This window comes from Mirounga leonina, unplaced genomic scaffold (assembly GCF_011800145.1).
Source record: "Mirounga leonina isolate KUSES-001 unplaced genomic scaffold, KU_Mleo_1.0 Mir_175, whole genome shotgun sequence".
NCBI classification, from domain to species: Eukaryota; Metazoa; Chordata; class Mammalia; order Carnivora; family Phocidae; genus Mirounga; species Mirounga leonina.
The window spans coordinates 24,729,227-24,756,827 of record NW_023270453.1 but is presented as its reverse complement, the minus strand read 5'-3'; the positions used below and the strand labels follow the sequence as shown (position 1 = coordinate 24,756,827).

General features: G+C 47.0%; 1 protein-coding gene and 1 non-coding gene across 3 annotated transcripts in view; one reads left to right on the top strand and one right to left on the bottom strand.

The window, feature by feature from the left end:
- The window catches only part of DNAJA3 (DnaJ heat shock protein family (Hsp40) member A3), a 28,770-nt gene extending 8,529 nt beyond the window's left edge, over positions 1-20,241 (bottom strand). Inside the window, exons 1-9 of one of the 2 annotated variants that reach the window (XM_035022155.1) lie at positions 19,993-20,241; positions 16,386-16,519; positions 12,440-12,523; positions 11,478-11,678; positions 10,292-10,444; positions 3,662-3,809; positions 2,571-2,635; positions 941-1,069; positions 302-417 (exon numbers count right to left, since the gene is read on the bottom strand). In XM_035022155.1, the coding sequence (XP_034878046.1) occupies positions 302-417; positions 941-1,069; positions 2,571-2,635; positions 3,662-3,809; positions 10,292-10,444; positions 11,478-11,678; positions 12,440-12,523; positions 16,386-16,519; positions 19,993-20,203 (1,241 nt within the window). In that variant the 5' untranslated portion in view covers positions 20,204-20,241. The remainder of the gene's footprint in view (positions 1-301; positions 418-940; positions 1,070-2,570; positions 2,636-3,661; positions 3,810-10,291; positions 10,445-11,477; positions 11,679-12,439; positions 12,524-16,385; positions 16,520-19,992) is intronic. The other variant, XM_035022156.1, reaches the window with a different exon arrangement.
- Positions 9,444-9,550, top strand: LOC118022017. The gene has a single exon (XR_004682354.1). It is a non-coding gene; the product is annotated as a U6 spliceosomal RNA (small nuclear RNA).
- Positions 20,242-27,601: the final 7,360 nt, after the last annotated feature.

Genomic DNA, 27,601 nt, shown 5'->3' with positions numbered 1-27,601 from the left:
GACAACAGCAGCTACAGCCACATATGCCCGATGTATTACTCAATTTCTGGGCAGCTAATGAGTCCACTTTTTTTTTTATTATGCCCACTTTGCAAGGGGGAACTCGGGCAGGACACACCTGGCTAGAGGGAGGAAGCAGCACAAGCCTGCACAAGCCTCCGTGCTCACAGCAGCGGACAGCAGGCCCAGGCCGGGGGGCTCAGCACAGGGCCCGGCAGGTAAAAAGCCCTCAACCGGGCCCTGCTGGGTGGGGAAGGTGCGGAGATCGGGCGGACCTCACCATGGCTACGTGGGCACGCACTTTGGAACTCTTATCTTGATGTGAATGTAGTGATCTCCATAACCGTAGCTGTTAATCCGGGGGATGCCCTTCCCACTCATCCGAATCTTCTGGTCTGTCTGAATCCCAGGGGGGATCTATAAAGAAAGGAAATCTGTGGTTTGCCTTGGTCTCCAGTTACTCAAATGGAAACATTTCACTACATAAAGACTTACTCCTAGGAAAGAACTGCCATTCAGGTTTCTAGACAACCACATGGAAACTGGCTAAACTGGGGTCCGTCCGGAGCAGAGCCCATGACAGGGACTTGCAGGCAGGCAGTTTGGGGAGATGAGCCCACAAGGAGGAGTGCGGGAGCACAGAGAGTAAGAGCAGAGAGGAGGCAAGGCCCACACAGGGGCATGCTGCTGAGGCTGGTGCCTGGTGCCCGCAGAGGAGCAGATTCGACCCAGGAACTGCCTTCCCTGGCGATTCCACAGTCAAGGCCCACAGTCTGTGATTCGAACCCAAGGAATGGCCTGACCTTCCTCCTGCCTCCCCCAGACCTCATCTCTGAGTCCCTGACATGCTGCTTGCTCACAGGTTCTGTCACTTCTCAGCTGTTTCAGAAAAAAAGAGTGATGAAGTACAAGACTGGCAAAGACATCCCCGCCCTCTTACCGTCACGGTAATGGTCTCGTATAGGCCCTGTGCTCTGGCTGTCCCTCCAAGAAGAGCCTGAGCTATGGAAATAAAGAGGTCGGAGTGGATGTCTGCACCGTCCCTCCGGAACACAGGGCTTTTCTGCACCTAGGGCCAAGCACAACAGATGCAGTCACGGGCGGAGAAGTCCTCCCTGAGAAGGACAACAGCCCCACATCCCAGCAGCCTGGGTACAGGCCCTGACATGTGTTACGGTGACGCTGCTTCTGTGTGAGGAACAGAGTAACGAGGGAGAGAATGTACTTTTGCCAAAGCAGAACGTGGCCCCAGGCTCCAGGAGTTACACCAGATTTGTTTCTATGCTGCAATGCAAGAGTGTCAGTCTCAGATCAAGCCGTTCAACTGACAAATAAAAAAGTAAAATTGGCTTTTTGAACATTACAACAAAAATCTTACTCTAATGGAAGGTTTACACAGACTAGTACATCTACAAAGGCAAACAGTTTATTCTCCTAACAGTCATTTGGTACAAACTACCCTCAAGACAGATGGGCAGCACGGGAATGACTCCGACTTTGTAAGCACTTTTCGGCATCAAAGACACTCCTTGCCTCGCAGCCATGCCCTCTCTGTGTTCTTGTCTATTATCACATGGGAGTGGGGCCTACCTGTCGTAGAGCCTGGCTTCCAGCAGGTCACCTTTGTCTTGTATCTCCTGGTCTAGCAGTTCACCCTTTACAGTATTTTTATCTTTCTTTTAAATTATGAAGTATTTCACACACATACGAACAGGCAAAGTAAGTAACATCACACACACACACACACACACACACACAGTGCCCACAACCCAGCTGAGGTACCAACCCTCCAGCCCCCCCGACCCCGAGTGACCACCACGATGAATGGAGGAGTGACCGTTCCTACATATACACACGTGCCCCCAAATAATATGTAGCACCATCTCACGTGTGAACTGTTGACCGTGTCCCTCCCTGCCTCTGCTTGCAATCCGCTTTCCTTCCCTCACTGGTAACTGAGAAGTCTCCAGATGTGTCGTGCTGACACATGTGGCTCTGGTTTCTTCCTCTGGCTGCTCTGAGGCACTCTGGCCCGTGTGGTGCACTCGGCCATGTTCTTCTCCCTCTTCTCCGAGGGCAGCAGGCTGTTGTCGGAGTCTCACTGCTACGAGCGAAGGAGTCTCGCACGCAGCCTGCGCGGCCTTCCTCAGGCGTGCACCTGGCGGGGCTGCCAGGACAGGGCGCTATCCCCCTCACCATCCCCCCGTTCCAGAAAACCAGGTCTGCTCCTGCACACGGTATGTAAAGCTGTACCTTTGGCACTTGCTATCTCCACAAACAATTCAATACATAAGTTAAAAACACAAGGAGATGTGTTCTGCATTTTTATGTGTGCTATGTTTCCAACCTGTAAACATCTTGAGGAAACTTTGCTCTGTCCAAACCTAGCACGAAGGTCTGACGTGACGGATGTTTAACAACCCTACTGAGGTGGCCACTGTTGCCCTTAGAAACGCAGATGGCCAGATATGCTCCCATGAAGCGCCAACCTCTCTCTAGCGAGAAGCCCGGGCTGCACCCACACCCAGAGGGAGAGGGCTGGAGAGAAGCCGTACAGGCAGAGCACCTACCCTGAATGTGATGAAAATTTCCCTTTTTCCTACAGGCATCCGCACAGTCTGGCCATCCTCGACTCCTATAAGGAAGAACAAAAGTTCAAAAGGGAAGAATTATCTTGGGACCTCCCAAGGAATTTTCTGCCCTAGATCCATTTACAAACCACTGACTTGCTTACTCATGCCTGTGAGGAGGAACACAATTACATACAGTACGTCCAACGAGTGTAACTTTTCAAGGGTGCAAATACAGCAACTGATAAACAAACAAGAGCACCTTCTATTCATTTATCCAAGTGTACTGGACCCCTACTCCTACCAGTCTGTGTAGTATTTCAGTGAGTTCAGAGTCTAGTAGGGGAGAAAGCTATCGACCAAAGAGTTAACACTAACAAACGCATCATTACAAAGAGGATCATGTTCTTAGAAGGAAAAGACAAAGGACGTGTAGGGAACAGGGAGAGTTCCAGAAGGCTGCCCCGGGGAAGCGACACTTGCGCTAGGAGCTTGGGGAGAAGAGTTAGCCTGCTGAAAAGAAGGTGGAAAGTGAGCTTGAGACACAGGGAGTGGTATACGCTGCTCTGTCCTGGGAGGCATCACGGCCTGTTCAAGGAGCTACGTGAAAGTCATGCAGGGCAGGCAACCAGGGGAGACTAACAAGACGGAGGCTGCAGAGGCCAGTAGGGGCTGAGACTGGAGGCCTTACTCCACCCCAACAGTCACAGCATGATCACCCTGCAGGGGAAAGCCCGCCCCAGGAGAAAGCCAGTTGGGGAGAGCAGTCATAGGCTGCCCCTGGGGGCCAGGAGGGAGGAGTGGTGGTGCAGACTGGGCTGGCAGTGGGGACCATGCTGGTCTTGACGACAGAAGGTGGAGGAGCCCCACAGGAGCAGAGCAGACGTGTCAGGTCCCTTCTGCCCAATGTGGCATGCAAGGGTAGCCCGTAGCAGAACTAGTGCAAAGATGAAAATTCAAGGAGATTCTAGTCCGCCCCTCCAGTCCAGGGCTCCAGGCCCTTAACCACAGCTTCTCCAACAGCCCAATCACAAGGAAACGAAGGCCTCAGCTCTCCCAGCCCCCAGTGCATGGAGGAGCCCAGGACCAACCGGCAGGCACGGGGATCACCACTTTCTTCTTCTGCTTGGCTTGTCCTGCTCCTCTGCATACCACGCAGGGAGTCGTGATGATGGAACCTCGGCCCCCACATCTCCGACACGTGGAGCGCATCACAAAAGGGCCTGTATTTATGGTTTCCTAATAAAGAGAAGAAAAATAGAACCTTAAGCACACAGGTTAACTCTAACGGCCAAGCCTCTGGGGACACAACATACATCACAGAAATGTCTCACTGAAGACTCATGTTCTGTGTGAACACGCACTAAAACACGCCACCTCAGAGCACAGGGGCAGGGGCTCACGTTGTCAATCTGATCTTCTAGAACATGCTAACTTCTCAACGCCAAATCACCAAGCTGATTATATGAGCTCGGAAAATGAGATAGTGCTTCTCTGTAGAGGTTCCTGAAATCCCCGGGGAGATGAACAAATACATCTTAAAAAGAGCACTGCTCTTTTTGGGCGCCTGGGTGGCTCAGTGGGTTAAGGGTCTGCCTTTGGCCCAGGTCATGATGCCAGGGTCCCGGCTCCACGGGGAGTCTGTTGCTTCTCCCTCCCCCTGCTCTCGCGCTCTCTCTCCCCCTCTCAAATAAATATCTTTTTTTTTTTTTTAAGATTTTTAAAAATTTATTTATTTGACAGAGAGAGACAGCGAGAGAGGAAACACAAGCAGGGGGAGTGGGAAAGGGAGAAGCAGGCCTCCCGCCAAGCAGAGAGCCCGACGTGGGGCTCAATCCCAGGACCCTGGGATCATGACCTGAGCCGAAGGCAGATCTTAACGACTGAGCCACCCAGGCGCCCCCAAATAAATAAAAATTAAAAAAAAAAACAAAAACAAAACTTATGTTTCAAAGGTACAGAAAAAAACCTCTACACATATACCCTTCTGTTCTGATGCTTCTACTCTATAAGACAGAACCCCAAAGGTGGAACTGCTGGGACAAATAATTATTATATTTAAAAATTTATGTGTCAGAGACTCTGGACTCCGGGAAACAAACTGAGGGGTACAGAAGGGACGGGGGTGGGGGAATGGGGTAGCTGGGTGATGGGTATTAAGGAGGGCACATGATGTGATGAGCACTGGGTGTTATATGCAACTAATGAACCGCTGAACACTCCATCAAAAACCAGTGATATACTCTATGTTGGCTAACTGAACATAATAAAAAAAATTTAAGTGTTACATTTACTTGCACATGGTACAAAATTCTAAAGTAAGAAAACGAGGTACAGTGAACAGTTAAGTGTCACCCCACCCCCGTCTCCTAGTTGTTCCAGGCGCCCTCCTCAGAGGCACAGCCACGGTGATATGCTTGTATATCCTACTCTATCCGGACACACGCATTTCGAGCCATCTATGTGCACATTACGAGTTTTCAGTCACCCAAGGCAGCACTATGCACACGGTGCTGCAGCGTTTCTTTGGGTTTTTACAATTAAATGATCTCAGAAAGCACTTCTCACCAGTGTACAGCATCCTGTGACCTGGATGCACCACGATTTCTCAGGCCACTCACTCCTGGTGGTTACTGAGGCTTCAGTATTATACACAAGGCTGCAGGGGACACCCTGTACACATGCTGCGTCCCGAGTGTGGTCTGTAGGGTAGCTCCCCACAGAGATGCACACACAAGGGTCTGACGGCTCCTACAGTTGCCATTCCCATAAGCCAGAGTGCCGTCAGGGAATGTGCACACTCATGTCCCACAGGCTTGTTGGCACGGACTGTGACCATCTTTGAAATGCCTGCCCCTCTGGAGGGTGAGCCAAGGGTATCTGGTTTCCACCTGCAGGTCCCTGCAGGCTGCTGAGAGATGTTCACCACCCACCCACATTTCCTCTACGGTTCACCTCGCCCAGTTTTCCTGATGAGCTGCTGGCCTTTCCCCCGTTATTCTGAAGGAGCTCTTTACATATTAGGGACACTACCCCTTTAGCAAACGTGTTACAAATATTTTTTCCTAGTCTTCAACATCACGTTTTTAGAGAAATATACTTCGGCTTTACTACCTTATCTCAATCTCTTGAGAAAAAAAAAATTTTTTTTAAAGAAGTTACAGCAATTCAGGGCATTGGAGAAAGGACCTTTGAAGTGAGAGGGAATTGGGAACAATCAATGAAAACTATCCGTAACAAGTGGCAGCAACTCAGCTCCCAAAACTGTAGCCACGGGAATGCACGTGCTCCCCAGGAGCGCCCTCTGGAGGACTATCCACTTGATTGCCCACCGAGCAGCAAGCTGGTCCTTTTCTCAACAGGACCAGGTATAACTTTGGGTACACCCATCAGTGGACTCTTATCTGGCCATCAAAAATAATATTTAGAAATACTCAGAGACATGGAAAAATAAAACACATGAAAAGTGTGGGAAAACTGCAATGTATGATCCTCAACTGTTGAAAATTACACACATACAAGCAAAATTATTCAAAATGACATGACAAACTAGAAAATACACAATTCAAATCGTTGACGAAGGACTAATTTACTTAATTTAGAAAGAGCTTCTACAAATGCTGGGGCGCCTGGGTGGCTCAGTCCATTAAGCGTCTGCCTTTGGCTCAGGTCATGATCCCAGCATCCTGGGATCAAGCCCCGCATCGGGCTCTGTGCTCAGCGGGAAGCCTGTTTCTCCCTCTCCCTCTGCCTGCCTGCCTCTCTGCCTAATTGTGATTTCTCTCTCACTCTGTCAAATAAATAAACAAAATCTTTAAAACAAAACAAAACAAAATAAGAGCTTCTACAAATGCCTCAGAATAAGACCAATTACCCAACAGTGAGAAGGAAAAAAGGCTGAAGAGACATAAAGGAAAACTGGTCCTCAAATTCTCAAGATGTTCAACCTCACACGTGACAGATGCAAAATGAGCATGAGAAATGGGGTTATGTAAAGGTACTCAGTGTCTGTACCAGCACAAGATCAACAGGTGCCTGGCTAGGTAAGGGATGGTGCATCTGTGAAGGAACCGCTGTGGCCATGCAGACTGGGGCAGCTATGTACACAGAGTGTTTGCCAAATACACTGAGAAGTAGAAACAAAATAAAATACTGAGGTACAAACAGAGCTAATTGTATTATACTGTTCATATAAAAAACCGTGCGTATACGTACACGCATCTAAGACAACAGGGGATGCTTCTGAGGAGTGGAAACACAATGGCTGAGAGCTGACAATGGGAGGGACACTTATTTTACATTATTTACAATTGTACCCACTAACTTTTTAATGATTTGCATATATTACCTATTCGAAAACTAATTTAAAACAAAAATAAAGTTCCATTTTTTAAATTTTTTAAAAAAGATTTTATTTATTTATTTATTTTAAAGATTTTTTTTATTTGACAGAGAGATACACAGTGAGAGAGGGAACACAAGCGGGGGCAGTGGGAGAAGGAGAAGCAGGCTTCCCGCTGAGCAGGAAGCCCGATGCTAGGCTCGATCCCAGGATCCTGGGATTATGACCTGAGCCGAAGGCAGACGCTTAATGACTGAGCCACCCAGGCGCCCCAAAAGATTTTATTTATTTGAGAGAGCGAGCATGACCGGTGGGGAGGGGCAGAGGGAGAAGGAGAAGCAGGCTCTCCACGGAGCAGGGAGCCCTATGTGGGGCTCAATCCCAGGACCCTGGGATCATGACCTGAGCCAAAGGCAGATGCTTAACCAACTGAGCCACACAGGCGCCCCTAAGATTTACTTATTTTAGAGAGAGAGGGAGTATGTGTGCACTGCATGTGCATGTAGGGGGAGGAGCAGAGGGAGACAGAATCTCAAGCAGACTCCCCGCTGAGCACAGAGCCCAACGTGGGGCTCAATTGCTCGACCCTGAGCCTATGACCTGCGCCAAAATCAAGAGTCAGACGCCCAGCCAACCAAGCCACCCAGGTGTCCCCAAAAATGAAGTTCTTAATCAACTGGACAAAAACAAACTTAAGATGCTAGAGTGGTGGGATTATCAGGGACTTCTACTTTTTTTTTTTAAAGATTTTTATTTATTTGACAGAGAGAGATGCAGCGAGAGAGGGAACACAAGCAGGGGGAGTGGGAGAGGGAGAAGCAGGCTTCCCGCTGAGCAGGGAGCCCGATGCGGGACTCGATCCCAGGACCCTGAGATCATGACCTGAGCCGAAGGCAGACGCTTAATGACTGAGCCACCCAGGCGCCCCGGACTTCTACTTTTTAAGAACTTTTCTGCTCTCAAAGACAACTTCTACCTTATACCAGCATACACACACAATGACTGATTTTAAAGGTGGGTAGTAGAGAACTTCTCAATCCCCTCAAACAGGAATCCATCTTAATGGAATACAAACATAATCAGTGAAAACCTAACTACAATTAAATATATAGAAACATAATCATAGTGAAAGGGGAGAAAAAGAATTGACCCAAATAACTTTTGAGCACAGTATTTTAATACACCTTCAATCAAAAGATGAAAAGAACTCTAAACAGCAAATGCCAGTAACTAGGACTATTTTTCACAGTGGTCTGAGTAACAATCCTAAAACTCCTTTTTGTGTTACAGGGTTGAGCAAATGAGTAAATATATTGAGGATAATCAAAGCCAGACTTCTCTGTATCAGAAAAAAGTTTCATATACAGATAGGCAGAAGACTAGATGAACCTTGTGGTATTGGGCTAGAAGTGGAACTATCACGTTGAACTCACTGGTTTGTCAGAGAGATAGTGGGTGGAGGGATAGGTGTGTGCGTGTACATGTCTACGTATAATGTGAATAATATGGAAGGAGGTACAGATATGGGCATATACATGCGTGTTTGCACACAAGCACGCACATATGTTTTTCCCAGGCCTAGTCTGTGGGAGGGCGTAGAAGCAGCAAACCTCCAGACGCAATGAGCACACCCAGAGCACAGGTCTTGGTTTCTAAATCCCAGGAGACACTAGAAGCAACCAGGACCCCTTGGAGAAACGACTGGCTCAAGGGTATGGCAGGAAAAGCACAAGTTGAGTCTAGAACATCCGACTGTGATAGGAAGTGCTCAAAGAATGAAGAGGACCTGTCAAAGGATACACAAGCCAGCTAGAAGGGACTCTACAGGCCAAGTCAAGAACAATTTGAATATCGAAGGCAGTAATTATACCGATTACAGCCCAGTGAATAAAATAAGAACACCTGAGTTCATACTGCTATAAATGAATGATAAATACATCAATGGAGAATAGAAAGTTCTTCCTTTCAGAAGAATGCCAACTAAGACAGAAAATCACCATCTTGCGACTGTTCCAGTAATAACTAATTGGCAAGAATGATCAATGGACACCACAACTATTGGGTGAAAGTTTGATGAGGAACCGGAGATTTATAGAGTGTTAGGGTACCTCACCACAACTTCCTCATTAATTTCAAAGGGAAAATTAATAACTTTACAGTGAAGAAAGCTGGTGGACACCACCTTAACTAACTACTAGTGCTCAAATGTCACATTACCACTAACAGGACAAACGGACACCTTATGACTCCTGACATGATCCACTGGAAAGGGATGTGGTGTTTCGCCAAAAACACATAATCTGAATCTTATCATGAGAAAATATCTGATGAATTCCAAATAAAGGGCATTCTACAAAACAGCTGGCCTGTAATCCTAAAAAATGTCAAGGTCATAAAGAAAAAGAAAAGCTGAGGAACTATTTGATATTAAAGGAAACAAAAGACATGACAACTAAATACCACACAAGATCCTAGCTTGGATCCTGAACCAGGAAAAAAAGGAAACCATAAGGACAAATGAAAAAATGTGAGTGCCCGCTTCAGCAACACATATACTGAAATTGGAACGATACAGAGGAGATTAGCATGGCCTCCGTACAAGGATGACATGCAAATTCGTAGAGCGTTCCATATTAAAAAAAAAAAAAAGGAAGGAAGAAGAAGAAGAAAAAATGTGAATAAGTACAGATAATGGTATTGTATCAACATCAAAGTTTCCTCATTTTGACAAATGCACTAGGGATATGTAAAAGAACATTCTTGTTCTTTGAAAATACATAACACAGATGACAAAGCAAATGGGACAGAATGCTGACAACTGGTGATCTGGCTAAGGAATAATGGAGTGACCCTTTATACTGTTCTGTAAGTTTGTATTATATAAAAAATTTATCGGGATGCCTGGGTGGCTCAGTTGGTTGGGTGTCTGCCTTTGGCTCAGTCATGATCCATGAGCCCATGTTGGGCTCCCTGCTCAGCAAGGAACCTGCTTCTCCCTCTCTCTCTGCCTGCCGCTGCCCCTGTTTGTGCTCTCTCTGTCAAATAAATAAAATCTTAAAAAGAAAAAAAAAAAGAAAGAAAAAATGATGATGCTTCAAGCAAAATTTAAACCTCCCTCCCTCCACCATGGTTTCAAATTACCAAAATATCCCCAAGTGTATTTTCAGAGAGGACAGTGCAGTACCACTGACCAAGACAGAGCACTCAGGGAAAAAGAAGGTTACAGCTAAAACAGTCCCAGCAAATTACGGCCTCTCAAAGCACTAAGTACTGCCAGGTAACCAGCCATGGGAGCACAGAAAGCAGGATGGTGAGGAAGAGAGTGGGCGGGCCAGAGGTGGGAGGCCCCGAGGGAAGGGGTGGGGATGGGGGCTCTTACCATTCCGGAGCCGCCACAGTAGTGGCAGTTCTGCAGCTTGGTGCCAGGCTCATTCCCCTTGCCGTCACACCGCTCACAGGTGTCAGTGATGTTCACGGTGAACTCCTTGTTGACCCCCTTGGCTGCTTGATTAAACGTCAACTCCATGATGTACTAAAGAAATCAGAGGACAGCCGGACATCTTTCTTTTGATAATTACCAACATGATCCTCCACTTCAAAAAGCAAAGGAGGGCAATGGTCAGCAGTTTCCAGTTCTTTTTTCTTTTAAGGTAGTTTTATATTTACAAAATTGAGGAGGAGGTAGAGAGGTCACCCACACACACCCCCACCCCACCCCACACATGTACAGCCTCTCCCATCATCAGCATCACTCACCGGAATGTACATTTTTTTTTTAATCAAGGATGAACCTATATGGACACATCATAATCATCCAAAGCCCACAGTTTACATTACGGTCCACCCTTGGTGGTGTACATCCTATGGGTCTGAACAAATGTCCATTGTTATAAAATCATAGAGTACTTCCACTAAATGTGAATTGCACTAAAAAATCCTCTGTGCTCCACCTACTCATCTCTTCACCCAGCTACACTACTTTCTAACTATTTTACTTATCTATCCTCGGCCTAATAAGAATGGATGGGACTCAAGTGATTCTGCCGTACTCCTCAGGATTTTTAAAAGGGAATGTTTGTTTTCAGTGAAAATGTACTTTTCAACAAACTGTTCACAGATAATATTTGGACACAGTCCTTAAAGACAGCTGGAAAGATCCACAATCATAACTTAAGTCATAAAACATCCCCCCTCTCTCTTCAACTCTGATCATGTCTTATTAGGACATAAATATGCCGTGTGTCTCCCTACTGGATTGAGCTCTCCTAGAATAATGTAGCAGGCCTTCAAGATAAAATACTTACACCCCGAGAGCCTTAGTCTTAGGCTGCCTGATTAAGCAGCTGCAAGAATATAGTTAAAATGAATGTACACATATTACCTATATGATTTTACTTAAACATTAGAATGATTTCTACCAAAATGGCAGCTTCCAGATCATTCTATTGAGCTGCTATGCCTTTTTCTTTTTTCTTTTTCTTTTTGAGAAAAAGAAACTGATAAAATCTGTTTGCCTCACATTGAACAGCTAAAATGTGAATGATTCTTCAAAATAAGGAGCTTACCTCCTGAGGCTGATTGAATACACTCTGAAAATCTCCAAAAGAAGATGATGAGAATTCCCCAAAGATCTTCCTGAAGAGCTCCTCTGGGTCGACAGTGGGGCCTCCCTTCCAGTAGCTCTGTCCGGAGCTGCCGGCCCCAGGATCGAAGCCAGCAGAGCCGTACGCATCATACTGCTTCCTCTTCACTTCGTCACTCAGCACCTACCGGAAAGGCCCAACAGTCAGGCCCGCCCGAGTCTCCCAATGCCCAGAACACAGACATGAGTGCACACCAAGTACAGATAAGGGGACTGTAGCAACATTAAATTTCTTGGTTTTGACAAATGTACTGTGGTCATGCAAAAGAATGTTCTTGTTCTTAGAAAACACACACTGGATGACTGAAGAATAAAAAGACAGGTCTGTGACTTACTCCCAAATGGCTGGTGGCATGCACGCGCACGCGAGCGCACACACATACACACAAAGAGCAGATATGTGACACTCTATGTATCCTGAACCCCTGAGATGCTCAAAGTCTGGGGAGAAGGTCACTCTGGAATGGCTCAGCAGTCATCCACAAGTACGTACTTCATCCCTCTGATTACATTTCAAATTCCTCAAGGGCAGCCTTCTACTTTTACAATCCCCACCAGCCCCAGGAGACAGCAATGCCCTAAGTAAGGGCGTCATCAAATAAGTATGGGATTAATTAATCCAACCAGGAGCTCCTAGACCCGACTATAAATCCCAACGACCTGGGAGCTCTGTTAATACAGATGATTAGATCCTGTTTTCTCGTGAGATGCCAAGTGGGATCTAGCGGGAGACCTGGGAATCTTTTCTTCACTGAGGTAATCTGGCATGGGGAACACAGCCTTCACACGGGACCTCACGACGTGTCAGGCCACCCTGTGCCACACACTCGGATGTACACAAGCAGCTAAATGACGGCGGCTGCACACACACGTAGGTCGTGTTACCTCATAGGCTTCTGCCAGCTGGGAGAACTTCTCCTTGGCTTTGGGATCGTCCTTATTTGTGTCTGGGTGGTATTTCTTGGCCAGCTAAGGGAGGAAATGGTAAATTACTATGGACACAAGATGATGACTAACAGTGGACCCCAAAGACAGTCACAATCTCACCTCCTTTATAGCAGTTGTTTAAGATTTTGTGACCAACAGCAATACTCAGAACAAGGTTTAAGACTTTAAAATAAACCTGTCTCTTCAAATCTGAGGCATACACGCATTTTCCAACCACAACAAATGTCTACCAAAAATAACAACTGATCCTTTAGAACTTGGGCACCTTTACGAAAGCAGTGTAAAACAGTGTGTCCAACGGACTACCATCTACGTAAAAAGAGAAGACACTAACTACCAGCTGTACAAACTATTCTGAAAGAACACACAATAAACTGGTAGCACTGATTACAACAGGAGGGATGTAGATAAACGGGAAGGAGGGAGGCTTTCCACTGTATACTCCTTTGTACCTTTCAAATTCTGAATAAAGGAAATATACTGCCTATTCAAAACACAGGTTTAAAATATTAAAAAACCCGCTCGGCTGTCCAGAGCATACAGGTGTGCTGAGCTGCTCTAAAACAAAGGTGACCCTGTGGCTGCTCTGAGCAGTGCTGCGCACGTAGTAGGTGGTTCACTGTGTGTGCCGCGGCTACCGATGCCTTCCAAGCCTGGCTTACCGAGGTCCCTCACGTGAGGAAAGGAGGCACACAAAATGCTAAAGCTTACTGGAGAAGCTGCGTGGCTCTGACACCCCGAGTGGCTGCAGTCAGGATGCGGGAAGTTAAGCGCAGAGCCTCAGGATCAGAGCACCCAGAGCCACTGTCTGCTAGCCCTGGGATCTTGGGCAGAATGTCACTATGCACAATTTCCTCATCCGCAAGATGACAATAATGGTATCTACTTCACAGGGCTGTGGTGGGGATAAAATGAGATAACGCATATTCTACAAGGAGCAGAAGGCCACTGGGTGTTATACTCAACTAATGAATCGTTGAACACCGCATCAAAAACTAATGATGTAGTACATGCTGGCTAACTGAACAAAAAAAAAGAAAAAGAAAAAGAAATAAATAAAAATAAAATGAGCACAAGGCATGACACACAGTAACATTCAACATCAGCTATTATTAGAACATAAAAGGGAGCAGAAGGACATGTTCAGGAGGTGGGGGCATCTAATAAGTTCTGACAGGAATTTTAAATTGTCAATGATGAGCCAAAACTTCCTGATTATTATCAGTATACCCCAAACCATCAGGATGACCACTGTGAAATACAGCACCGAAGCAGACAACCTTAGGTGAGGTACTGTGTCCACGGCTTAGGTGAAAGGAATGAGGGGAGATGTCATATGTAAAGATCAAGTTTGTGCCAACTAAAGACAAAACAGCGTCACGGCTCAGAGTGCCAAATGAGGACCCAAAGGAGTTCAAATTCAAGCAAGTTCTCAGACACATCACAGGGCTATATGACATCACGGGGCCATGCTGGAGACAGAAGGACAAAACAGTCTCATTTTAGACAAACACGATCATGTGAGATTCATATGGTTTCAAAGGGGATTGGGTACATTTTAACGTAATTTTTAAACACCCATCACAGTTAAAAAAAAAAAAAAAAAAGAGGGGTGTCAGCACATTATCAAAGTCTAAGAAACATGACAGGATTCTTTCCTGTGACAGGGAACTCACTTTCACCCAAGGTGGAGTGTACCATGACCAAGAGCTCTCGTCAATGGAGAGCTCTTCGTTAGAGTAAGTCTAACTCCTGCTTTTGGTTCATAGGTCACTTTAATCCCCTTTTACAAATCAGCCTGGCAAATAATTGACCCCACAGAGTCCTTCCTTTACAATAAGAATCAAACAGCTCTCAATCTTCCATGGTAGCAAAAGAAAGCAATACAAGTCCCTAAGCCTACAAAGAAAGAACTGGTCATGTGCTACCCAACTTTGGTTTCCAGGAGGATGGAGGGTGCTGGCAGGTTGCCAGAAACATCCACCCACTCCCCCAAAGTCAGGGAGACAGAACAAAGGCAGCAGCAGGAGAAGCTCCGCCACTGCAGAGTAGGGCTCCACTGGTGCCTCTGAACTCAACCTACTTCTGGAGATGCTGGTCCTCACACCAGCTCGTGGAAGCAGGCCAGAGGCTGTGTGTTAACCCCGAAGCAGGATCTCCAGGGACAGCCAGTAGATCATCGTGGGCCACAAAGCTGGTCCCAAAAGCCAGGTAAGACAGAGCGGTATACTCATGAGATTAGCAAAAGAGAGATCTTTTGCAGTATTTTAGTCTCGTGTATGACACATATTGACTGATGGGGCCTTGGCTGGATGTCATAACCTCTCCAGGCCTGTCAGGAGGATGGAATGATGCAATACACCCAAAGCTTTCATCAAGGTCTGCCCCCAGAAATTTCTCTATAAAGGCTACTATAAAAATGTCCATTTTTAAATTGCACAGCTTTACCTGATCTTTTCATTTCCACACCTAAAAACTTCAGTGGTTCCCTACTCTCTTTTCTCACATTATAGATTTTATTATTTTTAAGTAATCTCTACACCCAACGTGGGGCTCAAAGTCATGACCCCAAGATCAAGAGGTGCATGCTTCACCAACTGAGCCAGCCGGGCCCCTCCCTGCTCTCTCTTAAATTAAGTTTCTAGTGCTTACAAACAGCCTCATGTGTCCCGATAGTTTGGCCCCGGAGTTCACTCCTCTCCCACTCTTACATCTGGTACCTTACCCTCCAGCTCAAAAGAAGCAGCATGTTATTCACTGTCCCAAGCCAGGGTCTCTGCCTCCTACCCCCGTGCCTTTGCTCATTCTATTACAACCCAGTAATGGACAAAGAATCTGAATACATATACAGCAAATGGCCAATAAGCATATACAAAGATGCTCAACATCATCAGCGACCACAGAAAAGCAAATTAAAACCACAGTGAGACACCACTTCACACTCAGTAGAGTGGCTATAATCAAAAGGACAGACAAGGGGCACGTGGGTGGCTCAGTCAGTTAAGCGTCTGCCTTCGGCTGAAGTCATGATCCCAGGGTCCTGGGATCGGGTTCCCTGCTCAGCGGGGAGCCTTCTTCTCCCTCTGCCTTTCCCCCTGGGCTTGTGCTCGCTCTCTCACTCGCTCACTCACTCTCTCTCAAAAAAATAAATAAAATCTTTTAATTAAAAAAAAAAAAAAAGGACAGACAAGAACAAGTGTTGCTGGGGATGCAGAGAAGTCAGAACCCTCCGACGGTGGGAATGTAAAATGGTGCAGCCATTCTGGAATATTCCGGCAGTCCCTCAAGAGATTAAACACGGATTTATCATGTGACCCAGGAATTCCACTCCTAGGTATATGAACATACTCACAAGAAATGAAAACATGGGTCTACACAAAACTTATACGTGGATGTTACCAGCAGCACTACTGATAAATAGAAAAAAAGGGGAAACAGGGCACCTGGGTGGCTTAGTCGGTTAAGCATCCAACTCTTGGTTTCAGCTCAGGTCATGATCTCAGGGTCATGAGATTGAGCCCACATCAAGCTCCACACTCAGCGGGGAGTCTGCTTGAGATCCTCTCTCTGCCCCTCCCTGCCACGTGTGCACACACACGTTCTCTCTAATAAATAACTCTTAAAAAAAAAAAAAAGACTTTAAAAAATAAATAAATAAAAATAAAAATCTTTGGTTCTTTCTCTCTTTTTTTCTGAAGCATTAACCAGCAGGGCACTATGTGCTTGAGGAACAGTCCAGGAACACCCATTGTTCTCATCTCATTCTACACTGTCAGCCGCACGGGACCCATACGTATGGGTAGATACACCTCACTGGTGAGCAGACTAGACCAACAGCATCCCTTCTACAGTCTTGTCCCTAAAATCTGGCTTCCATACAGACCTGGTAATAGGCTTTCTTGATCTCCTTCTGGCTGGCATTTCGGGGCACTCCTAGTATCTGGTAATAATCCTCTTTGGCCAAAGGGGAGCTCGTGTGGAAGGAGGCAGTACAAACAAAAGGGTAACTTTTTACTCCTAAAAAAGAAAAAAGGAAAGAAAATCACTCTGGGAATGTGCTCAACAAAAGGAAATTGTGAGTAAACAACCAGCCAGGTTATACCTGTGAAGGAACGGAGATCATAGCTTTGGAGTCAGCTTTCCTCCAAGCCCTCTGGAGACCAAACTCACTGCACTTCAAAAATGGCCAAGGCCACTGTATATAATGAATATAAAACAAACACCACTGGGCAGGGCTGATTCTGCTGGATCACAATACAGTGAGGGGGTACCCTAATTACACCACCAAAGGAGCAGCACCCCAGATGCAGGCTATACCTGGGGGATGATTAAAAAGGGACCTTGTCCCACTGTTACACTACCCCAGCACTGCCACATGCCAGGTATCTTCACGAATGCTTTGTCTCACTTAATGCTTAACAATTCCCCAGGTTCCCTCCCTTCACCATGCAACCTTGGGGATCTGCTTCTGGGGTGGTTCTCGGAGGGTGGTCCCTGGACCAGCAGCACCACCAGCTTGTAGGAAATGTCCATTTTCAGGCCCCACTCCAGACCTGAATCAGAAACTCTGGAGGTCCAGTAGGCTATGCTTAATTAGCCCTCGAAGTGATTCTGCCACAACCTCAATTTGAGGACCACTGTACTAAAGAAATGGTTCTTAGTGTTTCAAGTCACAGATCTAAGAGAATCTGATAAAAGTGCTCCCCTCCCCTAAAAACAATACACCTATATAGACACACAGGGTTAAAAGGCGCTAGGCCTGAACCTGCTTACCCCAGAGCAGCTAATGGGTCAAAGCCCAAGACAGGCAGCCATATGCCCTTTCATGCTTCTGGCATCAGCACCAGGAGGACCAGCCACCAGCAGACACACTCTGCCCCACTCAACTGCCCTCGGGGCCTGTGGTAGAGAACTAAGCTGGACTGGTCTGTCACCAAGTGAAGCAGGGGAGCCACCCCACACCTTGAGCCCTGCCTAACCCCCAACACATCCTGTGACAAATGAAGATAGGCAGGGCAGGGCAGGGGGTGAAAGGGAGCCATGTTAAGGCATAAGAGTCGCGACAACTCCAGGTTTCCAAGTCAGACTTCTGCCTACAGAGAAGCTTCTGGATTCACCATTCATTCATTCAGCAAATACTCACTGAGCATCTACTACTTGCCAGGCACTGGGTTCTGCTCCAGGAATAGGTAGCAGACCATTGAAAGGGAACTGCCCTTCTGAAGCTTACGTGTATTCAAGATCTTAACACTGTAGTAGGCACTGAGGACACAAGATGAAGAAAAAAGCCAAAGCCAAGGAGCTTACAGTCCTGCAGAAGAGTGTGGGAGGCAGTGTGCAAAAAGCTTTTAGTATACAAGGACATGCAGAGTCACATACAAAGAGTCACCTAATCAGGGTTTCTCAAACTCACATTGTTGATGATGGGACTGGATTCCTCCTGGTGGAGGGATTTTCCTGTTGTTATGGGTTAATTCTGTCCTCTTCTCAATTCACGTATTGAGGCCCTAATCCCCAGTGCCTCAGAATGTGATTGGAGGCAGGGTGTTTAAAGACAACCCTGCCAAAACACTGATCTTGGACTTCTAGCCTCTAGAACTGTGAGGATAAATGTGGTTCTTTGTTATGCATCCCTGGCCAATTAAAATACCTGTATGTCAAAGGATGCTGAGTAGCACCCTGGCCAACTATTTATAAGTAGCACACTCTACTCCCCCTCTACCCCTGCCACACGCTGGCACCTAAAAATGTCTCCAGACAGGGGCGCCTGGGTGGCTCAGTCGTCAAGCGTCTGCCTTCGGCTCAGGTCATGATCCCGGGGTCCTGGGATCGAGCCCCGAGCCCTGCTCGGCCGGGAGCCTGCTTCTCCCTCTCCCACTCCCCCTGCTTGTGTTCCCTCTCTCGCTGTGTCTCTCTCTGTCAAATAAATAAATAAAATCTTAAAAAAAAAAAAAGTCTCCAGACATTGCCAAACGTCCTGTAGAGGGGAAAATCATCCCCAGTCGAGAACCACTGACGATCCAACTGAAAAAGTTCCAGAAAGGTCTTTTAAGGCAGCTGCTGTTAAGCTGTAGAAATTAACCAGGCTAAGGAAAGGTTTGAATCCGCCCAGAATTACACCTACAGTCCTGATGTTATTTGAAACAGCTTCCCCTTTACTGCTCAAAAGTGCTTCATTTGGCTGCAAAATCATGTATCACCTTTGGTTCACAGGAAAGTCCCCGTGCATTTAGTAACTAGTGATGTAACTAGATTTTATGCATGTAGAGGGGTGGTTAGAGGTAATGATGCTGATGATGATTAATGAGGGCTAGGACTAAACCGAAGGGCCTTTGAGCTATACTAAGTAGTCGGATTTTATCATGCAGGCAGTAGGGAGACACTGCAAGTGTTAAACGGAATCGATGGGCTTTCCATGAGAAAGCGCTAACAACAACAACAACAAACTGGAAGCCTGGGAGACCACTTAAGATTAATCTGAACACAAAACACAACCAGGGGTGTTGAGGCTATCCAGGAAGCAGGCCAGATCATCAGACAGGAGAATGACTAGGGAACACGACCAACAGTACAATTCAGACACATGGTTGGTTCAACGTTTCTTCCTTCCTTCTCTCACTATAATGGGTGTCATCCAACACAGAACAGAACCATCAATGCTAAACACTTAGAGGCTTAATACATACTAATTCAGTAACGCCTCCAGAAATTAAGAAAGCTGGTTTTGAACCAAGGCTCCACCATCTTTCTGCTTTGTCACATTATACAAGCTGTCTAACATCTAGGCTTAAGTTTCTTTATCTATACAATGGAACAGCAACAGTGTCTATCACATGGAAATGATCCATGCCTGGTACATGGAAAGTGCTCAATAAATGTTAGTTTGTATTTTTATTACAATTACCCATTTAAGGACTTAGCAAAGACTGTTAAGTGTGCCCTTCAGTTAAAACCATGTGGTGGAAAGAGCATAAGCTATTAAAGGACAGCCCTGGGTTTGGGACAACTCTTCTCATCTAGCTTTATGACTTCAGTTTCCCGTTCTTTAAAATGAGAATGACGACACCCTTCTTGCAAGATTGTTACCATCAAGCGAAATGGGTCACAAAGTGCCTAGCACCATAACAGGTGCTCACCGAAAAGTAATTACCTCCTCCCTTCCATCAAGAAGGTGAAGGGAGAAGACGGGAACGGAATAGTGTAACGGAGCAGCGGCAGGCCGGAAAAAGACTTCTAGAAATGTTGACAGAGAAGTGAAGGTTGTAGGCCTACGGAGCGTTTCACTACCGCCGCCGGGCTCCATGTAGCTCTCCCCTGTTCACTTCTGAGAAGCCATTTGGGCCTCTCTGCCTCCTGCTTGCCAGTCTCTCCAAGCAATTCCTCTTACAGGTCAGAAGACACCCTCCACCCCGCTACCCCCGCAGCCGGATCGAGCCACTCCCTTCCCGGCCTTAGAGCTCCCACACTCGGGCTCTGGAACCTGCCCTCACCTTTGAAGCTGACACCGGGTCTCAATGTCAGCAGCGCCCCGGAGCCCCGAGCTCCCAAGGAAGGCGCGAAGGTAGTGACGTTCAGCTTGTGGCCCAGCGAAGCCCCCACCACGCCCCCCCTGGGCGGCCGGGCGCCTCTCCCCGCTGTAGCCGGCAGCCGGGGGGTCCCCACAGCCACCAGCAACCAGCGTGTGGAGCACCGCGCCGCCATCTTGGCCCAGGGACACGGCGCCTGCGCCACCCGGCTCAAGGAGGCCTCGCGAGGACAGCGCGCGGCCGCAGCGACGGAGCTTCCGGAGGCGGGGCCTGGTGCGCGCGCACGCACGCACGAACACAGGCGTCACGCACGCGCAGTGGCACTCAATGCGTCTTTCTTGCCAACGCCGAAATGAGATTTGCTCTGAAGAGCGCAACTAGGTATACTGGCCCTGAAGAACCTCGTCATTCTGTGCTGGGTGGCAAGATTGTACCTTATCTGTGTAAAGACGTGTTTGAGGGTAGCTAGGTGTGACTGTTCTGAGGGTCCCGGCCAAGGGCGGGACTACGAATCCCGCCGTGCAATGCGGCCCTCAGTCGCGCGATCCCAGCATGCAGTGCGCGTCTTCCCCCGCCTGACCCGAAACTGAACAGCTTGCGTAAGTGTTACTCACCTTGTGTCCCCTCGAGCGCTCAGGGCCTCTGCCCTACTTCCAAAGCCTGGCCTCAGGCTCATCTTCTCTCTGGCTGATTCCTCACGGGGCGGACTTTAATCGCTCGATTCCTGTCCTAAGCGTGTTAGTCTCCTCCACATCTGTAATGAGCTTGACGGTCACGGAGGGAAAGCCGAGCCCCGCACAAACCAATGTAATAAATGTTGTGAGCATCTACTATGTGGCACGCACGTTCTTCTAGACTACTGGGGATACAACGATGAATGACATGCCATCCCTGCTCTGGGGGAGCAAACGATGAATCGAGAGAGACGGGGTCCTTAGCAACTAACCTAACATGACCAATGCTGTCGTCGATATAAAGTGTTAGAGGGGAGGAGTTTCTGAAACAAATTGGGGGGTCTGGAGGGTCAGGGAAGGCATCTGAGCGGTAACATTCCGGTTGAACTTTGATGGCAAGTGCGTCAGATAGAGGTGGAGGGGACAAGTATTGCAAGTAGCAGGAACTTCAAACGCAGACGTCTTAGAGATGTAAAAGTGCTTGCCCAGTATGTTTAAGCCCTAAACTTCGGGTGTGTGACTGGAGTTGAGGCTAGACAGGTAAACATGGCCTAGTAAGCCTTGCAAAGGAATTTCAACTTATACACACCCGACTGTCACCCCCAAACAATAAGAAGGGAACCCGAGGTTCACTGATGGGTTTAAGATGATGTTTGCTCCTTGCCCCTTCTGCCCATTGTACCCAAATTTTTGTGGATGTGGATGTTAATCTAGGTAATAGCCATAGCTTTCATTGATAAGATTCACCACAGGCTCTGATATTCAAAGAAGGTTTAAAAACCACTGGTCTAGGGGTGCCTGGGTGGCTCAGTTGGTTAGACGACTGCCTTCGGCTCAGGTCATGATCCTGGAGTCCCGGGATCGAGTCCCGCATCAGGCTCCCTGCTCAGCAGGGAGTCTGCTTCTCCCTCTGACCCTCCCCCCTCTCATGTGCTCTCTCTCTCTCTCTAATCCATCTCATCTGTTTATAACCTAAAACAAAAAACAAACCACTGGTCTAGGTGCGTGGGATTGAGCCCCAGGGCCCCTACTCAGCGGGGCGTCTGATTCTCCCTCTCCCTCTACCTCTCCCCACCCCCACCCCCCTGCTTGTGCTCTCTCTCTCTCAAATGAATAAATAAAACCTTAAAAAGAAATAAAAAATGAAAACCACCAGTCTAATGAAAAAGTTTGTAAAATGCAAGAAGTAGTTGAGAGTTTGTGCATAAGGAACCTAGAGTGGAGGCATTTTAGAGAAACAAGGCAGAGGTTGTCATGACATGGGACGTGAAGAAAAGAGTTTATTTAATATGTTCAACGAATATTTAAATGTCTTCAGCATAGTGGTTAAGCGTATGGCCCTTGGAGTCAGATAGTTTGGAGCTAAATCCCAGCCCTGCCACTTACCAGCTGTGTGTCCTGGGGCAACTTCCTTTACCTCCCTCTGCCTCAGTTTCCTTTCTCTAAAATGGGGACATAATGGTAACTACCTCAAAGGATCATCTGAGGAATGAGTGAGATAATCCACATAAAGTCTTCATACAGTATTTGGCATGGAGTAAGTACTCAATATATGTTAGCCCTATGTGCCAGGCCCTGTGCTAAGCACTGGGAATACCAAGCACTTGCCCACAGGAAGCCCAAAACCTAGGGGGAAAGAGTGGGTGAGGGTGCTGCGTGAGAAGTACAACTTTCAGGAATAAACGCGGACAAGAGGCAAAGGGGCTTTCATTTACCACCTCAGAGTGAGTTAGGAACTAGTGGAGGCTCACTAATATGAAAACTTTGTCAGCTTTGTAACTTCCTCATATTTTTGGTATTTTAGTTTCCCTCCCATCTATTTCCCCATAATGATTAACAGTAAAAAAAAAAAAAATCACACTAAAAGGGGGAGTGTGGTTTAGTTTTAGGGTATAGCAGGAAGGCTGATTGCCGGGGAGCCCGCATTCCCTCTCAGGAAGTAGAGAACCCCCCAGGAAATGGAGGGGGTGCCAGTGACTACTGAAGGAGAGAAAGATGGGTTTGGGGAGCCACCAGAAAGACGCCCTGATGAGATCAGCCTAGGCATGTATGAGGTCCCTTTCCCTGCTAGTCACTACAGAGAAGCAGGAGATGATACAATTAGTAAACATGGGTAAGTTACAAAGCTGTGGAAATCTTCACAGCAGAGGTCCTTGATCCATGGTACCTGAATTACCTTGATTGGATAGATGGTTGGGGGGACAATGAATAAGCTTCTTTCTGCTCCCCTAACACCAAACTGAAAAACCCAGGGAAGGAGCTGGTTTGGGGAAAAAGATGAGTCACTGTTGTTTGGACTCATCATGCTTGAGATGTCTGTGGGACCAATTTCAGACTTGGTGGCTAGGGAGAGATCTGAAAAATTCAGCTGTGTTAAGAACATTCTCTTTCCGGGGCGCCTGGGTGGCTCAGTCGTTAAGCGTCTGCCTTCGGCTCAGGTCATGATCCCAGGGTCCTGGGATCGAGCCCCGCATCGAGCCCCGCATCGAGCCCCGCATTGGGCTCCCTGCTCTGCGGGAAGCCTGCTTCTCCCTCTCCACTCCCCCTGCTTGTGTTCCCTCTCTCGCTGTGTCTCTTTCTGTCAAAGGAATGAATAAAATCTTAAAAAAAAAAAAAAGAAAAGAACATTCTCTTTCCAATTTACAAAGAGCTTTGTCATATTTTCTATTTTGATCACAATCCTGTGAGGTAAAGCAAAGCCTATTCCTGTACTTAGAAATGGACTCCCTCCCCCGCCACATCCCCTATACACAACAAAATCAGCTCTGAAAGATACAAAACTCATCCAAAGTCACAGAGCTAGTGTGTGTGGGTGAGCCAAGATCCATACCCAGGCCCCCTAACAAAACCCAGAGCTCTTCCCTTTAAACCATGAACCTTCCTGTCATTGTGATCAATAGTTCCTAGTCAGATAGCCCTTACTAGTTTAGAGTACTTTCTCACGCTGAATTTCCTCTGCTTCTCACAACAAAAGGGAGGCATGGGCAAGTATTTATTACCACCCCACCTACAGAATGTTTCCCTGCCTTCCAAAGACTTCAACTGTGACAGGACACAAAATGACCCATCCCAGGCTTGTTGCCAAAAACTGGGAGGAGCACACGGGCCACATCTACCCACATTCCTCCAGGCAGAATGTGTCATGTGTCCATCACCCACTGTCCCCCCTTCTCCAGTCTAAAGCCAAAAACTTTAGCTTTAAGGAGAAGCAAATGTTACTTGCAAAAGGCACACAGGCTCACAAGCATCTCCCCCTCTGCACTTGTCATTTCACTGTTCCACGGGGTCCTTTCCCTCTCTCCTGAGGCAGTGAGATCAGCGAGTGCTAGTAGGGAGGTTTTGTTTTGTTTTGTTTTGAAGTTGATTTATTTATTTAAGCAGTCTCTACACCCAATGTGGGGCTCGAATTCCTGACCCCAAGATCAAGAGTCACACGCTTTTCAGACAGACAGCCAGGCGCCCCTAATAGGGAATTTTAAGTATGGTCTAGTCCGTGATTTCCTGCAGACACTGACCATCCAAGCCCACAGTGGGACTAGCTGAGTCCATGGCTATCCAATGGGATGGCTGTTCCCCTCCCCAAGTGAGTGAGGATCCCTTCTAGGGAAGACAGAGAGGCCTGAGCCAGTCTCTGCAGAGGCAATAAAAGACAGCTGTTTCTCTAGTTGTAGCATTTCCTTTCCTCCCCAAGCGACTATAGGACAATTCCAAGGGTGTGTGGGATGTGTGACCCAGATGTTCCCCGGCATGAATGACATCTGCTGTGGGAGCAGTTCCCTACAGAACAAGGAGACAAACTGTCCTCGCCTTGATTCCGTGTGTTCCCCAGTGGGACCTCTGTGCTAATGATTTCCTAAATGTCCCTTTAAATAAACCACAGGTGTCTGGCTCACAGCTAAATATTCTTCTGCCCAAAAGAGGCTTAAGCTTAAGCGATGTTTCACAAACCTAAAAAAATGAAAGGAATTCTTTTTTTTTTAAAGATTTTATTTATTTATTTATTTGCCAGAGAGAGAGAGAGAGACAGCGAGAGAGAGAACACAAGCAGGGGAAGTGGGAGAGGGAGAAGCAACTCAGGTCATGATCCTGGGGTCCTGGGACTGAGTCCTGCATTGGGCTCCCTGCTTAGTGGGGAGTCTGCTTCTCCCTCTACTCCCCGCCCCTGCTCGTGATCTCTCTCTCTCTCAGTCTCTCTGTCTCAAATAAAATCTTTTAAATCAAAACAAATCACTAGGTGTAGTAAAACTTCAGAGCCCTAGGAACATGTGGGTACGCCTCCATTTGAGAAACAACAAAATAATAACGCAAGGTGCTCTGACATGCTGGGATGGGATACGGAGCGTTTTCCCCAATTTTTGAAATGTATTTTGTTGCATAATTGTTTTCTGTGCTAAGAACTACAGCACTTTTCTGCACCACCTCCTGAAATGAACAAGGCAGGGCTTAAGGTATGAAATTTTTTTTTAATGTTTTCAATGTGCATCTTTTTTTAAAAAAAATAGAGTTTGTTTATTTGACAGACAGAGAGAGAGAACACAAGCAGGGGGAGCAGCAGGCAGAGGGAGAGGAAGAAGCAGGCTCCCTACTGAGCAAGGAACCCAATGCAGGGCTTGATCCCAGGACCCCAGGAACATGACCTGAGCCCAAGGCAGCTGCTTCACCAACTGAGACCTCAGGTGTCCTCAACGTGCATCTTAAACAGTCATTTCAGGGGCAGATTACTAAATCTAAGGAATTTGTTGTTGTCACTGAATCCATCCATCCCTCTCTTTTTTTTTGACAGAGAGAGAGACCGCCAGAGAGGGAACACAAGCAGGGGGAGTGGGAGAGGGAGAAGCAGGCTTCCCGCCGAGCAGGGAGCTCAATGCGGGGCTTGATCCCAGGACCCTGAGATTATGACCTGAGCTGAAGGCAGACACTTAACCGACTGAGCCACCCAGGCACCCCCATCCATCCCTCTCTTGCAAAAATTCTGACTTGTGGAAACCACTAACTTCACAGAAGATTAAGGGAACATCAAGATGGAAACTTCTTTTCTTTGGCATCACAGTTTAAAATAAGGATGCAGTGGGGTGCCCGGGTGGCTCAGTCGTTAAGCGTCTGCCTTTGGCTCAGGTCATGGTCCCAGGGTCCTGGGATCGAGCCCCACATCAGGCTCCCTGCTCGGCGGAGATCCTGCTTCTCCCTCTCCGACTCCCCCTGCTTGTGTTCCCTCTCTTGCTGTCTCTCTGTCTCTGTCAAATAAATAAAATCTTTAAAAAAATAAATAAATAAAATAAAATAAAATAAGGATGCAGCCTGAGGCTCTTTTAACGTTTTTGTGCCTTTTTTTTTTCCTTCCCAATTTTTTCCTTGCTGCGTGTTCTCTCCCACTAATATCCTTTCAGGTACATAAAGTGTTTTGTTTTCTAGAAGGAGAACTTCACTACAATGGATTCCTAAATTCCTGTTTGCTGGTAATTATTCTTGGAAACAGCACTTGTGAAATGTAAATCATCCTGGCCCCAAGTTAACCAGACATCCTTGTTTTGCTGGAATTTGATCCACCTTTTGATAAACTGTCCTTTAGGGTAGAGAGAGGTCTTCCAGTATCCTTGTAGAAACAGCCAAGTGGAGTCACTAGGAGTATAAAGAAAAAAGCTGGTAATTTATAGGCTCATGGGACTGCAAGGCATCTTGGAAGCTGTCAGTTCAACCTCTCAATTCACAATTTATTCTGCTCAAGCGTGCAGCAGCCTTCGAGCGTTGAGGTCTCTACCAGAATCACTCTCTCCATCTATAATAGATCTGGGAATGCATGAGATGGCAAGTCTCTGGGCCTTGATGTTCTTCTGTCTCTTCCTTCTCCTTGCTGTGGAGCTTGGGTTGGTGGCTGTGGGAATGGGAAAGCTGACATTCTTCTACTCTGTTTCCATCAACCCTCAGTTTAGGGAAATACAATCACATGACTCAACATAGCCAGGGGCATGGCATGGTTCATTTCTCTCCTGGGAGAGAAGGTCAGAGGTCAGAAGCCTAGGTGCCAGGGCCAGGCAGGTAAAGGGTGGGTGGAGTAGTGGCATATAGGTTGAGGGATCAGTAGGAGTGTGGTGAATGGGAAAACATGCAATGATGGTGGCAGGTGGTACTCAGTGAGCCCATTTCAGCCATGTGGGGATGTGGACCTAGCCTTGCCAAATCTTTCCATTTTTCCAGAGAGGCTGAAATCCAAACCTTTAGGAAATTTACCAGTTTTTAAAACATCATGTGAACCAACTAAAATATATCTGTGAATCAGATTTGGCCCACAACATGACCATTTGTTACCTCTGGGGGTTAAAGACTTTTCTGACTTGCCCATTTTAGGCCCATCTGACATAATGATAAATTAAAACAAAGCAAAACAAAAACAAACTCAGGGATAACAATGACGTGACATCAAGCAAATATGGAAGGTTTACTGAACCTTTGCTGTAGATGTATAGTTTATTTATTTATTTATTTTTAATTTAATTTTTTTAAAAGATTTTATCTATTTATTTGAGAGAGAGAATGAGATGGAGAGAGAGAGCATGAGAAGGGGGAGGGTCGGAGGGAGAAGCAGACTCCCTGCTGAGCAGGGAGCCCGATGTGGGACTCGATCCCGGGACTCCAGGATTATGACCTGAGCCGAAGGCAGTCGCTTAACCAACTGAGCCACCCAGGCGCCCGATGTATAGTTAATTTATATTTAAAAAAAAATTAGGGGCATCTGGATGGCTCAGCTGGTTAAGCATCCAACTTTGGCTCAGGTCATAATCTCAGGGTCCTGGGACTAAGCCCGGCGTGGAGCTCCGCGTCGAGCCCCTGTCAGGCTCCGTGCTCAGCAGAGAGTCTGTTTAAGGATTCTCTTCCTCTACCCCTACCTCCGCTCATGCTCT